Consider the following 14,000-nt stretch of genomic DNA (forward strand, 5'->3'; position numbering starts at 1 on the left):
TATAAATTTTAGCACAGTTCAGGATTTTTTATTTTTCTTTGTACCTAAATAGATTAAAATTATAACAAGTTATAAATAAATAAATTTCTATTTTTTTAATAATGTGGTCTGATTAATGTTGATAAATGTAAATATATATAAATATGTACATATATACACAGATATACATAGAGAAATAGAGCGATTCAGACAGACTGACAGACAACAACAAGAGGGGAGCCGAACAGCCTTGGGAAGCGCAGACGACCCCGGTATTGATCCAGGCACTTTCTCACTGGCCAAAAGTGAAAGCTGCCCTTGGATGTCTGCCTTCGCTCTTTCCCTCCCTCCCTCTCTCTCTCTCTCTCACACTCACACAAACTAAAAAATATTTATATAGTAAACCAATAAATTACATTATAGTTTACAATAACAAGTCAAAACAAACCATTTACTAACCACAAAACCACTTTTGATAGTTAATTTAGTGAGATTATTTTTATTTTTGCTAAAATAATTTAAATATAATCTTGCCCATGACACTGAAATTATACAATAAAAAAAGAAAACCTTGATCTTATTTATAACTGAATCAGACTGTTAGAGTAGTAACGAATCCAGATTGACTTTATTTGCGATTCGCTGACGTCAATAATTCGTAAGCTCTAACAGGTCTCTATTTTCATCGACAACGTTTGCTAAACTGCCAATGTTTTTCTTAATCAGATGTAAATTAATAACAAGGACGAACGTTTCATTGTACGTCTCTGGCTGGCTTCAGGTAAAACAAACCTAGATTTACTGAGAGTTTGGACTAATATTTCATAGAATTCATCAGTGAATTTGATAAACAATATTTTACTCATATTTCACTAAATTTCTATTTGATAAAGGCCAAGTTTTCTTTCATATACTTTATTTGGATAAAAATGTAATTAATTCTATTATTTTTTTTCCATTCGATTGGTATGGATAAAAAAGAAGCCAAGTACAGAAGGAGCCTAAAATGTTTAAGCAAGAGTGTCTGGTTCAAATATTTATGGTTTCGATTCCCACTTAAGTCAGTCAATATTTATTTAACAGCGATTCCGATAAGTTAATCTGAATAGCTCTTCAATGGGATACAAGGATAAAAAAAAAAATTGTAATAGTAACTATATTTATGCTTTGTATTGACAAAGTTATGCAATTATTCATAATTTTCAGTTAATGTTATATTTGTGGGAGTCGGTAGCTCATTCGTAAGGCAATGAACTACTAACTCTAAGAACTCGGGGTCGAATCCGACTGTAGTAGTTGCCTGTAGCTGTGGTTCGGGAACCCTCTGGGTTCATCCAGCATTATTGGGTAAAATTTTGGCGGCCGAGCATGATTCTGACCAAATCACCTCCTTGCAAAACCGTTGGTCTAGTAACAGTACTTCTTTACAAAGTACTGATTATTCATGGATTGTAGCGGTACAGATTTAATTCTTATTTGTTATGTTATATTTTCGCAATATTGTCAATACATAAGCAGCGTAACTTTTGTTCATTCAAAACTAAAAACTTATTCTTGGAATTGTCATTATGCAAATAATTGAGGCGTGCATTCGTAAAACATAGTAACTGACAATATAATATAGCCTCATAATATTTATTATTATTAATAATATTTCATATTATTCACGTCATGCCATGAATCGATTTGCTGAAAATTGCTGCGAGAAAAAGGGCACAGCTTCGGAAAAACAAGTAGTGATAATAGGTGAGAAAATTTGACCTATCGATATGGACTATAATCGATATTACCTCGAGTCTCCCATCGTTATTGGTTGATTACCATATTGTGAGACGTCAGGAGATGCGTATAGCTAGTCTAGGCCATTCTCATGCATTAATTTTCTCATACATTGACGCAATTATTTAACTATATGAAAATAGATTTATTCATTACATAAATTATTTGAAGTTTGTATATTCCACCCTCAACTATATGAGGTGTACTTAGAGCAAAATAGTTTATAAAATGTTCTGTCTTCATCGTTCTCTGTTTCTAAAGCTATTAGTTTTATACTGAACTAATGTCCGAAAAACAATCAAGTTCCCGAAAAGCCACAAGGGACGCAAAGTATGGCTGCTACAGTATTATTACCAGTCTTCAGCACAATCCACGGAGTATGTCAAATTCTAAATAAAAAAATTGACAGATGTTCTACGATTAAAGTTAATATGGTTTTAACATTTTACAGAAAAAAATATTCTGTCATAAAACTTTATTATCTTTATTTTTATGAATTAATTTACTCCCATTATTCACTTCTTTTAACATTTGAACAGCGTTTCGGGCCCCCTCTGCCCATTATACAGTTCTGCAAATAAAAATATTTCCAATTAACAGTTTACAATTAACATATAGTTACAATAAAGTTTATAATTCTCCTCAATAAATTTACGTAGAAAAATTCAATTTAAATATATATACATCAATTCACTAATTCATAACCATTTACAAACCTAAATATTTCTTGAGATTGAGCCAAAATATCTTTGTAATTGTTTATATTTTTTACTTATTATTAATTCGTGTATAGGTAATTTTAAATTTTTAAAAAAATGTTTCTAACAAACTTATTTTTTTATCTTTCATTATTGCTGTTTTCAAACAATGTTTTCCTAAAAACGTTTTTTTCAGTTTAAAAATTATTTTTATTTCAAGTGATTATTGACATTTACATATTATTATTACATTTATAAATTACTAAGAATAGAGAAGTGAATAAAGGGTGTAAATTGATACCTGAAAATAAACCCTTTGGGACTTATCTGTTGATGAGCAACTAATTATTTATCATAACATCTTTTTCCAACCTGTAATAAAATGAATTTGAAAGTAATTACTGGATTTTTTTTTCAAATAAAATAAATCTAGTTTTAATGTTGTAATTTTAATAATGAAATCCACCTAACTTACCCGACAATATAGCTAGTCCAGGACTTAAAAAAATGTCTAGTTCCCGTTTGAACTCATGGAAAATTAGTTCTGGGCTGAACTTATTCCAGAGCTTAATTTAACCCGAAATTAGTTTATATAGAAATTAACTAACAAAGTAAGTATTACTAAGCATAACTCCTGATCAAGGAATCGGAAAAAGATTAGATACCAAATTAATAAATAAAATTAGGACGGGGAGTTGAGTCAAGAGTTAATGTTGTCTTGGAATCTGTTTAACTTATTCCGAGGCATAATAATTAATAGAAAAAAATAAGTGTTGCTAATTTTTTTGAGCTCGGTATAAATTCCTGCTCCAATTTATTTAGTAAGCCATGCTCTTACACCGAAAACAGATTATTAACATTCAGCTAAAATGGGGTGATGATAATTGTATCATATTTTTATAATTTTATTATTGTTTACTCCACGTTCCGGCCTACTAAGTCATCTACAGGCGCAAAGTCTACAAGATTTCACAATACCACAAAAATAAAAATAACAATTATCGATTTTGTTCCTGCCACTAATACAACATTTTAAAAAAGATAGCGACACAGGGCGATCTCTTATTTTTCCGATTCGAGCTCATGTATGTATTTTTTCTGTTTTCTAATTATTAATTATCCATAAAATTCTTTAATATTTTTTATTCATCTCGACATTTCACTGCATGGTTCTTACAACGCTTTGTTGAGGGGGAAGTCAAAATATTATATTACTTAAATAGAAAGCTGACAGTGATAATAGTAATAAATTAATACATAAATATTACTGTTGTAAACCAATAACATAATAATAATAAAGGCCTAGTGACGCTCCTCCAAACCCTCCAAAGTCTACTAAATCAGTTTTTTAACGCAATCCTCCCATCTACGTTTCGGTCTACCCCTCGGACGTTTACCCGTCAGTTCAGCGTTTATTACGATCTCAGGGATCTGTTCGTTACTAAGCCCTACTACCTTACACTTTTATTATTTTGATTTATATTTACCGGATGTAAAACAAATATAATTATTATTATTAATAATTGCTAAATAACATTACACGAGATATAGAAAATAAAAATAAAATAATTCCATCTTATTCTTCAGATTCTGACTAGAGTCAACTACTTGACTCTAAGGAAAAACTAAAATAAGCTTTTGTTCATTTGCTGACCGCACCTCCTCCCCTTTGACCATCTTCTCCACATACGGTCATCTATCAACAACTCATTTAAGTCATCCATGGTAATTCTGAGCCATTTTCGTGGCAATTTTACCTTGTTTATCTCAAATAATTTTTCCCAAGTGTTGTATCAAATATGAACCATTAATTTCTTTTTATTTAAGTAAAATCAATTGTAAACAAATTTAAGCCTCAAAACATTCTTTATTACCTTCAAAGTCCAACGTTTCGGCCATCTTAAATAAATATTTACACTCACATAAAATATTAAAAAAAAAAAATATTCGCAAGCTATTCTGCCCATATCTCTAGTTTCAGGTAAAATTACACTATTACGTTCCTATTTCATTAATATTAAACTTTTAGTTATTACCAATTTAACACTATCACACCTTGCTATTATAACAATATTTACCAGTCTCAAGAGAAGTGGAATTATTATACATAAAATCATTTTTTTTTATTCCTTAAAGATTTATTATATTTCAGAAATCCCCATTTCTATACGAATGGTATTTTTATTTTTTTTTTAATTTAGTAACTCTTTGAGTAAAATATTTTACCGACATTTTCGGTTGTTTTTCTTAAAATTCAAACTTTTTAAATTTTCAAAATAATATGAGGGGGAGGGGTTTACAAGTCCATCCAATTCATACCATAGCGATGTCCCTGCCATAATCGTAATGGATCGCTTTATCTTTCGGGTGAATGATAACATCTTAAACTTAATCTAATCGAATGTTGATTGCTTATAACAAATGCCTCTCATTGAGAAACCTCGTACATTCACTTCTCATAGCCTCTAGTTAAATAATGGCGACTGAGCAACTTCCTCACAACGTCCATTACACTTGCCGAAATTCCTGTTGCCTCCACTTTTACACAATGCCTTATGAATTTTGATGAGATTATGTCTACTGCGACAATGTCTGTGTTGATCTATATCGGCTGCCAGGTGTTCGACAAATCCCGTATCCGGTTATAACTAATGTATGATAAGATAATTTGCGTATTTGTTTATTTATTTTATTTTTTATCTTCTCTCTCTCTCTCTCTCTCTCTCTCACTCTCCTCCCCCCCCCCCGCATTAGTTAAGTCGATTTCGATCGCAACTAAACCGCGCAGGAACCACTTCAGTTATCAAACTCATTTAACTTTGAATTGATAACTGAATGACACACATTTGTTTAAGCAACGGCGCCGTCTGGCTTGGAGATTATTACACTCTGTCTGCCAGTTGTCACATTTCCCGGAGAATATTTCACGTTACATCGAAGGCTGCCATCCGTCTAGACGAGAACGCAAATAGTCTAAGAGTCAAGATTAAGAGCTAATGAGTCTATTGTCGGTTAAAGTAAATCCTAATGTTATAAGCACCTGTTCAACAGTTATTTTACTATTATTATTTTTTTAAAGAGTTTTTATTATAAATTATCTTTACAAGATAAAGATTATTTAATCCAAATTAAATCTAAAACTGTCTTTTGATGTTTAATGGTATTTGCGTTTCAATATTATTGTAATGTTCTATTTAAAGAGTGGTATAGTGAGTGATTATTATGTTAAGGATATCTTCCTCGGACTATCTTCCTACAATTTAATTGAAAGATAGTTGCAGTTTGAGAGAAAAAATACTTTGAGCAGTAGTATGAAATTACCCATTGAACTAGATTCTAAGCGATTTTTAATACTATATTAAAACATTAAGAATATGCTCAACTTTTAAGCTTACTCTCAAAAGAAATACTACCACTTTATAATACTTGATTCCATCTTAATCAATTTTCGAGACTTATATCACCCTTTCTACTTTTTTTAGGACCAGTACTGTCCAAACTGTTGGGAAACCAAATGGTGTTATAGCTTTTTTTTATTCATAAAAATATCTGAGATTTAAATTCATTATTTACAATGAATAAAATTAATTTAAAATTAATATCTATGAAGAATAGAAAAGATTTGTGGAGTTTTTTTGTTGTCAAATACTTTTGGCTTTTTCTTCAAGGGAATCAATTTTTCATCCTAATAGTTTCTCCTCACCATGCAAGGGACTTCATCAGAGACCGGTCATCTTCACTAAATTTTAAATAATCCTTTGAAATACGAGGACAAAATATTAGCATAAACAACTGTTATTGTTTAATATTTACTTTCAGGGACCAAAGAAGGAAAATAAAGATTTTGTTAACAATCCTGTATAATAGACTGTAGTTAAATTTTAATAACAGTAAGATATTAATTTAATAATTACTGTAGATAATAATTGATTATTATAATTGTTATTTGAATACTCTTGTCATAATCTCTATCCTACTTCCACCAAACTTCCATCAAGCACTTTTAATACTGCAAACACTATTATCAAATTTGATCTATGAATTAGGCAAATAATTCTACTTCTTGTAACTTCTTGATGAAGCTTCCAAAGAGCTTGTATTTCTGTGGATACTATATACAAGATATATATTTATGCATATTCACTCCCCCTTATCCTATTTCTCCTTCAGAACTTCCTCCAGTACTTTCATTCTGCTGCCTACACTGTATATATTTATACCCCAAGTACTCTGATGTTTGTTCCCTCTATCCTAGCCAGTACTTCCTCCAGCCTTCCTATTCCTCTGATACATCTCTACATTCCCTCTTGCCATAATTTTCTCTGCCTTTCCCTGGCCATAATTCCCCATCCTACATATCCTACTGATATTCTTCCCAATCTTCAACACTTCTGCAAACTCTGCATAACCCTAGTTACCATGATATTGCTCCCATTCATCCATTGTCCTTACCATAACACTCCAGCCTTTGCCATCCTTCAGTCATTACTCCATTACTGAGGACTTCCTCTTGCTCCAAAACACATCTGCAGACACTACATATCCTTCATACCCATACGAAGCACTAACAAGTGGCTGGGACCCTGTTGCAGATGCTAGCGGTGCCAGGAGGCGGAGGTCTGGGGGCGGAGAGGGACAGGCAGGTCCGGCTCCACTCTGTCTCTACCGACCTCGAGCTCGGCCTACCGCCCTCCATCCCCCTCCCCGATGGCGAGGAGTTGCCCTACGGTTCCTCTGCCAGGATACACATCAGGGACTCCCAGCAGGTAACCCTCTCTTCTTGTTTTAAACCTCACTGTTTCAATTGAAAACTCCTAAATCATCAATATTCTTTTATCTATTTAGTTAATTTAGATTAATTCGACCATAAAAGTTATTAATAGCCAGGTTACATTTATATTTTTCTGTATTAAATCTACCATGAATATATTATCAAATTGTAACATATAAAATTAGGTTTGAAGATGAAATTAATAAAATACAAATTAATATATATAATTTTTAATTAAAATTAAACTTACGTCTTGAAGTGTAAGCGTAGGCCAGACCTCCCACACTATAAACATTAAATATTTCAAAATTAATGTTCCAAAGGCTTAAAAATGGAAGTTCTTCAGTACTCAACCTTTCTCTAATTTTTTTTCTTTTCGACTTCATCTTCATTCTTATCAGACAAGTATAACAATCAATTAGTAAAAGATTTCCTAATGCAATCTGAAGAAATGGATGTTTTAAAAGAATAATTATACCAAGGTATGATGATATGTTTAAAAGTAAACAATCACTGAATTAATAAAGAAAATAAAGGCATCAACCATGTTGGATAGCCATTAAAATAACAAATAGGCCTGATGAAGGTTTAAGAGCTGAAACTTAGTAAATAAAAATAAATAAATATTGGTGAAAGTGAGTGCAACTTTTTCATACTTTATTTTGCACAATATGTTGTCACGTTGTATTATTCAAAACATAATCAACTCTGATAAGCTTTTGATAACAGAATATATTTTAGCCTACTTTATTTAGTTGTCAAGTCCTACTGACCACTCTAATTGACCATCAGTGATTCTACTATGGTAGATGGATGGTACAAAATCAACAAAGAAAAATATGTTTGTCCTGCAACAAAATAAAATGATTCAACCATTGGTTTGCTTTGTCTTATCCAGCTTATTAACATATAAATGTTTACTGCATTAAAGGACATAGTGGAGTGGTTCATTGAGAAAAGAATTGGACTCCCAGCTTCGATTGATTGAACTCCAGGGCAGCTTCCCTGCCATTATAGGGAATTCCTTTTCTGTTTTATCTTTCATTGATTCTCATATTGAGAAATCCTATAGGGGCTTGTCTAGCCAATATTAAAATTGCTACCTAATCCTGAATGTTGACTACATCATTTCCTTGTTGTTCAAAAAATAATATCTTCTTACCTAATGCTTCTGAATTTTCTGATTTTTTTATTAAAAAATGTAGACATCTTTTACTTTATTTTGTTTTTTGTAAATCATCGGATATTTATTAGAAAATAATTTTAATTTTTTGCAATTGTAATTCAAAGATACAATTAAATAACACAAGCCATCAATTTGTATGTATTTACTGGAGAAATATTGTTTTTTTAAAATGAAAAATATACATATGGTGAAATATTGTGTATTCTTTTTACTATTGTTAATACTGCTTTCATATTAAAAATCTATTAACAATATTGATAAATTAAAACAGCTACTTGGAGTACCTAATAGAACTACAGAGGAGTGGTCAATTTAAAAAAAAAATTAAAATACTTAGTGGCGATATCACAAAAAATCATGAAATTTTTTTTCATTATTTCTTTTTTATATAATTGCTTGATATTAATGTTTAATAATGTAAAGAATAACATTTTTTTTTTTTTTATAAGCTTTTTAGCTACTAGTTTTTTTTTTACTTTTTTCGATATATTTACCAAAATTAGATAAATCCAATTTATTTATTTTTATAATTTGATATTTAGAAGAGTAAAATGATATTTTTCAACTTTGAATTTATCTTGTTTTTCATCTCCATACCTCAAATAAATACCAACAACTGAGTTTTTATGCTTACTTAAATTATCTCTAAACTCTTATTAAATTATAGTGAATCAATAAATTGTTAATTTCAGGAGAGTGAAATCTACCAAAAATGTATCCGAGCGCCCCCGAACAGGACAGTGCTGGAGGGAGAGTCGCCACCGCCTTACCGATCTGCATCGGCAGGTGCTCTATCCTCGCCGCCCCACGACTGGTCGGTCATCCGGTCCAACTCTGTATCCAACAGGTCAGTAATTTATAAATATTTATAAAGGATATATATATATGCCTAATATTTACTCATAACTGACACTCAATCTTCCCTAAACCCTTTACTGAATCCTGGTCTTCTACTAGTTTAGTGAATTGCAGCTTTCCTCCAAATCTAAACATAAAACTAGTTCCTCGAATCTTCTCCAACACATATTGAAGCTCCAGCCTACTTCTGGTCTGGTGCTATACATTTCTTTGCCATTCAGGTTTTGAGAGGATCTCATGGAGTCCTTACGACATTGTATGTAAAGTCCATCCTACTAAGCATGACAATTCTTACATCAGGCTCACTAAGCAAAGAGCATACTTCTCTGTTTTTGCGCCTTCCCCGTGTTAAACAATTTTCCTGTGGGCCATAAATGCATCTCTGGATTTTTCCTTAAATGCTGAGAAATCTCTATCAGACTTTGAGCAGACCATGTTCCTGATTGATATGTGAAAACTAATCTGATCAATATCCTATATAATTTTTTTTTTTTGTGGCTCTCGATATTCCATTGGCTCTCCGATTCTAATGCAGTATGAAATAGCATCGATTTACTCCATCTCCTTGTTTCAACCGAAATGCCATGACTTGCATAAACCTGTGACTACTGGTGCACAAAGTGATCAAATCATTTGAATGAGTAAGGATTAACCTGGACATAATGTTCGTTAAGACCTCTGGTTTAACCAACAAATATGTATTTGGTTTTAGAGGTACAGCAAGTCCTAACTTCTTCACAGGATTATCAATAACAGGAGAGGATTCTTCTGCAGCTTTTGATCTCCATGTCAAGTTTATCAGTATAGCCCCAACGTTTGTGCCATCCAAATAATAATTATTCTACTTGTCTGGATCATTGAACCTCCTATAGATTTTTCCAAACCAATATTTAAGAGCAAATAAGCGAGGGAGTCTCTTCATTGAATGCCACTATCAGAGCTTTGATATTTCTCCAGATAGTCTGGAGAAAACTCCTTGAACACACACAATATTGTTCATTTCAAATGAGCAAATTTACCAGGTGGATAAAATTAATAGGTTTATTGAGATATTTCATCGTATGGTACAGAGGCTCATATAGTATGATATCTTAAGCAGTTCTAAGGTCCTCCAATAGGTGATCCGTTTAGATCTGGTATTCTCTTCCTTGCTCTAGAACAGCTCATTTTGTGAATATCTGGTCTGTAGTAGATTTACATTTACAGAAAACCCATTGATATTTAGGCAAGTTCACAAATAGATAGTGCATTTCGATATGGCATTTTCTTCCTCGCTTTAGAATGGTTTATAAGATGAATATCTGGTCTTTAGTAAACTTACCTTTACAGAAGCCACGCTGATATTTCTCCTAAATGCTCTCAATATGAGGCAGCAACCTTTATTACAATATATTTCAGAAAATCTTTTAGGCACATAGCAGAAAAGAGATGTTCCAATATTACTGTCTCTTACCATATTTCTGGAGACTCTTGAACATATTAGTGAAAAGGAATCTTTTTTTCTTACTATTTAAAAAAAAAAAACTTCTAAAATTACAAATCCATTTCAATATTCAGTGTATGGACCCAATTTTATTATTCTAGAATAGGTTCTTATTTTATAAGAAGGTTAGATAGATGCTAGTAGAGAAATCTCTTCTAATTCTGAATAAGAAAGCAAATTGCCGACAGAAGAAGGAAGAAAATGTTATTATGACTGCAACTGTTTTTGAGACAAAATAGAAATTAAAATATAAAAAGTAGATTTACATTTAACAATAGTTAAATAAAGGACTAATTGCAATAGAAAAAAATTGTTATAGTTTTAATAATTTTGTTTTTAGAGTGAATAGAGTATTTATTAAATTAATCTTTTTTCATTAAAAGTTTTAATAAATGATGTTATTTATTGCAGGTCCCCACCAACAGTGCAGGTCCCAGCGGGGAAGCGATTGTCTGCGCTGACGATGGTGCCCTGCTTGACAGCACCTACGTCTGCGAAGCCCAAACCACGGTCGCCTCCACTTCTCTGATCTTCGGCACCTGCCTGCCTCTATTTATATATATATATATTCCATTTGTTAAACGATGTGCGATTGGACACTTTATCTCTCCCTCTCCCTTCTTGAACACTGGCAATAAAGACATTATTTAATTTTGTGAAGTGAGACATTTCCGGCCACTAACGACTCTAGTGGAGTGAGTGTGATTGTTAATGGATTTCGATATTTATAACGAAAAAGTTAATGAAAAGACTATTTGGATAAATATAAATAGGTCGAAACGATTTTAATTTATTCGACGAACTGTAGCTAGTGCAAATTGTAAATGTACAATGTACCCTATGTCCCTTAGCTTCTACACTCCCCCCTACTGTGTGATTGTTAGATCTATCGCTATTGGAGAAACATCAGTGAAAAAACTCTAGTTGAATTTGATATTTATAAAAAAATATTGTTTATTTTGTTTTTCGAAAACTTTTGTCCTCCTATATATTGTTTTTAAAAGCATGTATTATATTATAAATATATAAATATTAATAGCTTTATAAAGGGTGTTTCTAGTGGGATTGCTAATAAATAAAACAATTTATAATTTATATTTTATACTCTTCTATAAAGGCTTTAAGATTTTTACATATACATACTAAACTATGTATGTGTAGACACCCTTATATGTTAAGGATACATACATATACATATATACATATATATGTACATATGTATGTATGGAAATGATGTTTAGCCTCCTTCCTCCCTCCATGCCCTTAATCTCTGCACCATACTTGCCCAAAATGAATCACATGTTCTGTGTAGACTATATTCTTGCTAAATATAGAAAAAATAAAGATGAAATTATTAAACAGGTGATGGCATTTTTTTAACACAGAGCCTTCTGGTAGTCTATATCTATAGATATATTAAATCATTTATTTTATCTATCTTCTCTGTACATGTTGAATAATAGACATATTGTCATTTTTGTTTTGTTTTTCTAATTTGATAGTAGTAATTTTCCTACTTATGAAAATATACAATAGTTATTTATAAAACTAATGGTGTTATGAGAAGCAGATTAAAAGAAAGATAAGTGGTTGAAAGGACTAGATCAAATCATTATAAATCCAAAGACAAATATTCTTCTCAATAAAACCGTTAAATGAGTATTTATATTCAATCATTTCCTGATCAGGTCTCGGCTGAACAAGCTATTAGTAGAAGATTTAAAACTTTAAGAGAAACATAGCGCATAATTTGTTATAATAAATGAATAATGTAAATTAAATGATGTAAATGTTATTACATGTTCACGATGTGTTTCATTTTTAAAAATTAAATTGTATCTAAAATTAAGGGAAAAATCATTTAAAAATTTAATCGGTGTCAAAAAAAAATAATAATACTTTGTATATATGCATTATTGTTTTAAGGTGCACATTATGTCTAAGGTCGACTGAATGTAAATACAGAGCACAATAATTATTGTATATATAGTTATATATAGGTTTAATTATATATAAATATATATACACACAAACAACATATAAACACATATTGACCTTTATATATACACAGTTAAGAAGAAAAGCAGAAGTATATGTAAAGGTAGTTGAAGATACTGCCAACATAAATGTGCTGATTGTTAACTGAATCCCAGTTGTACCTGCGCACTTATATTGTAATATACTTAAATGTTATTGGAAGGTGATAGCACAGCCCATTAGCGGCCTAAGCTATCGCCTGGAAGCAAGTACTTGTGATAAAAACCCAGACTGCATCAATATATATAATATATATAAATCTTTCCAGTTAATATATATATAGACAATTAATAAGAATTTATTGTTTAATATGTACCAGTTAATAACATTACTGCGTACATTTCTTTTTCACTTTTTTTTTCTTTTTTAAAAATTCTTTTGATATGGTTTCCAGTATATTAATCAAATTTCATTGACTTCCATAAACATAAATTCCAATTAGGGGTACCAGTTGATGAATAATCTACTTATACTGAGAGTTAGAAATTAAAGTAAGCTTTGCTTTGTTGTAATCCATTATTTACTTGTTGTAACAATAATACATTACAATCCAAGAAATTCAATTTGCAATTTAGATAAGTATCACTGCACTGATATCTGAATTGAAATCTCATTCATTTGGTAACCCTAATTGCTATAAAAATAAATTGGACCTTAAATGACAGGATATTAAACAAACTAAAAAAAAAAAAAAGTGATAACATTATTAATAAACAATTTCTTTGTGACAGTCTACATAATGGGAAAAAGAATTAAATAAAAGTAATGTTTTTGTAAGGCAATATGAAGTTTATTTCTCCCCATCCCATTTTATTAATGAATTTGTTTTATTTTTACACTATTCATCGATTCAAACATTTTATTACAATTGTATACTCATATAGAGCAGATTAGTAAAAATTATCTTTACCTCATTCAAATATAAACCACATTCAAGTATAAACAAACTTTTTCTACAATATCAATCAATGAAAAAATCCTGAACAGAATTGAACTGTCTAAATAGAAAAAAATATTTTCCTGATTGGAAGACCTCTATTTTTTAGCAAGAGGGTCTCTAATGATGCCTTAAGCTCTTTTTCTAGTGAAAACTTATGAAAATACTCCCCAATTTTGGAGTCACTCAACGACTTTTTTTACAAATCTATCTTAAACTATATGAGTAAGTTTCCATTAAATTTACAAGGACACCGCATTTCACAGTTCCTT

At 31.0% G+C, this 14,000-nt stretch overlaps 1 protein-coding gene across 2 annotated transcripts in view; it reads left to right on the forward strand.

Moving 5' to 3' along the window:
• Window positions 1–13,573, forward strand: part of LOC106685643 (protein TMEPAI) — a 101,400-nt gene extending 87,827 nt beyond the window's left edge. For both annotated transcript variants that reach the window (XM_067048192.1, XM_024359719.2), the window contains exons 2-4: window positions 7,049–7,222; window positions 9,106–9,260; window positions 11,166–13,573. In XM_067048192.1, coding sequence (XP_066904293.1) covers window positions 7,049–7,222; window positions 9,106–9,260; window positions 11,166–11,283 — 447 coding nt within the window. In that variant the 3' untranslated portion in view covers window positions 11,284–13,573. The remainder of the gene's footprint in view (window positions 1–7,048; window positions 7,223–9,105; window positions 9,261–11,165) is intronic.
• The last annotated feature ends 427 nt before the right edge of the window (window positions 13,574–14,000 follow it).

The sequence above is a fragment of the Halyomorpha halys genome, unplaced genomic scaffold (assembly GCF_000696795.3).
Source record: "Halyomorpha halys isolate HHAL.00 unplaced genomic scaffold, Hhal_1.1 Scaffold720.1, whole genome shotgun sequence".
Classification (NCBI taxonomy): Eukaryota; Metazoa; Arthropoda; class Insecta; order Hemiptera; family Pentatomidae; genus Halyomorpha; species Halyomorpha halys.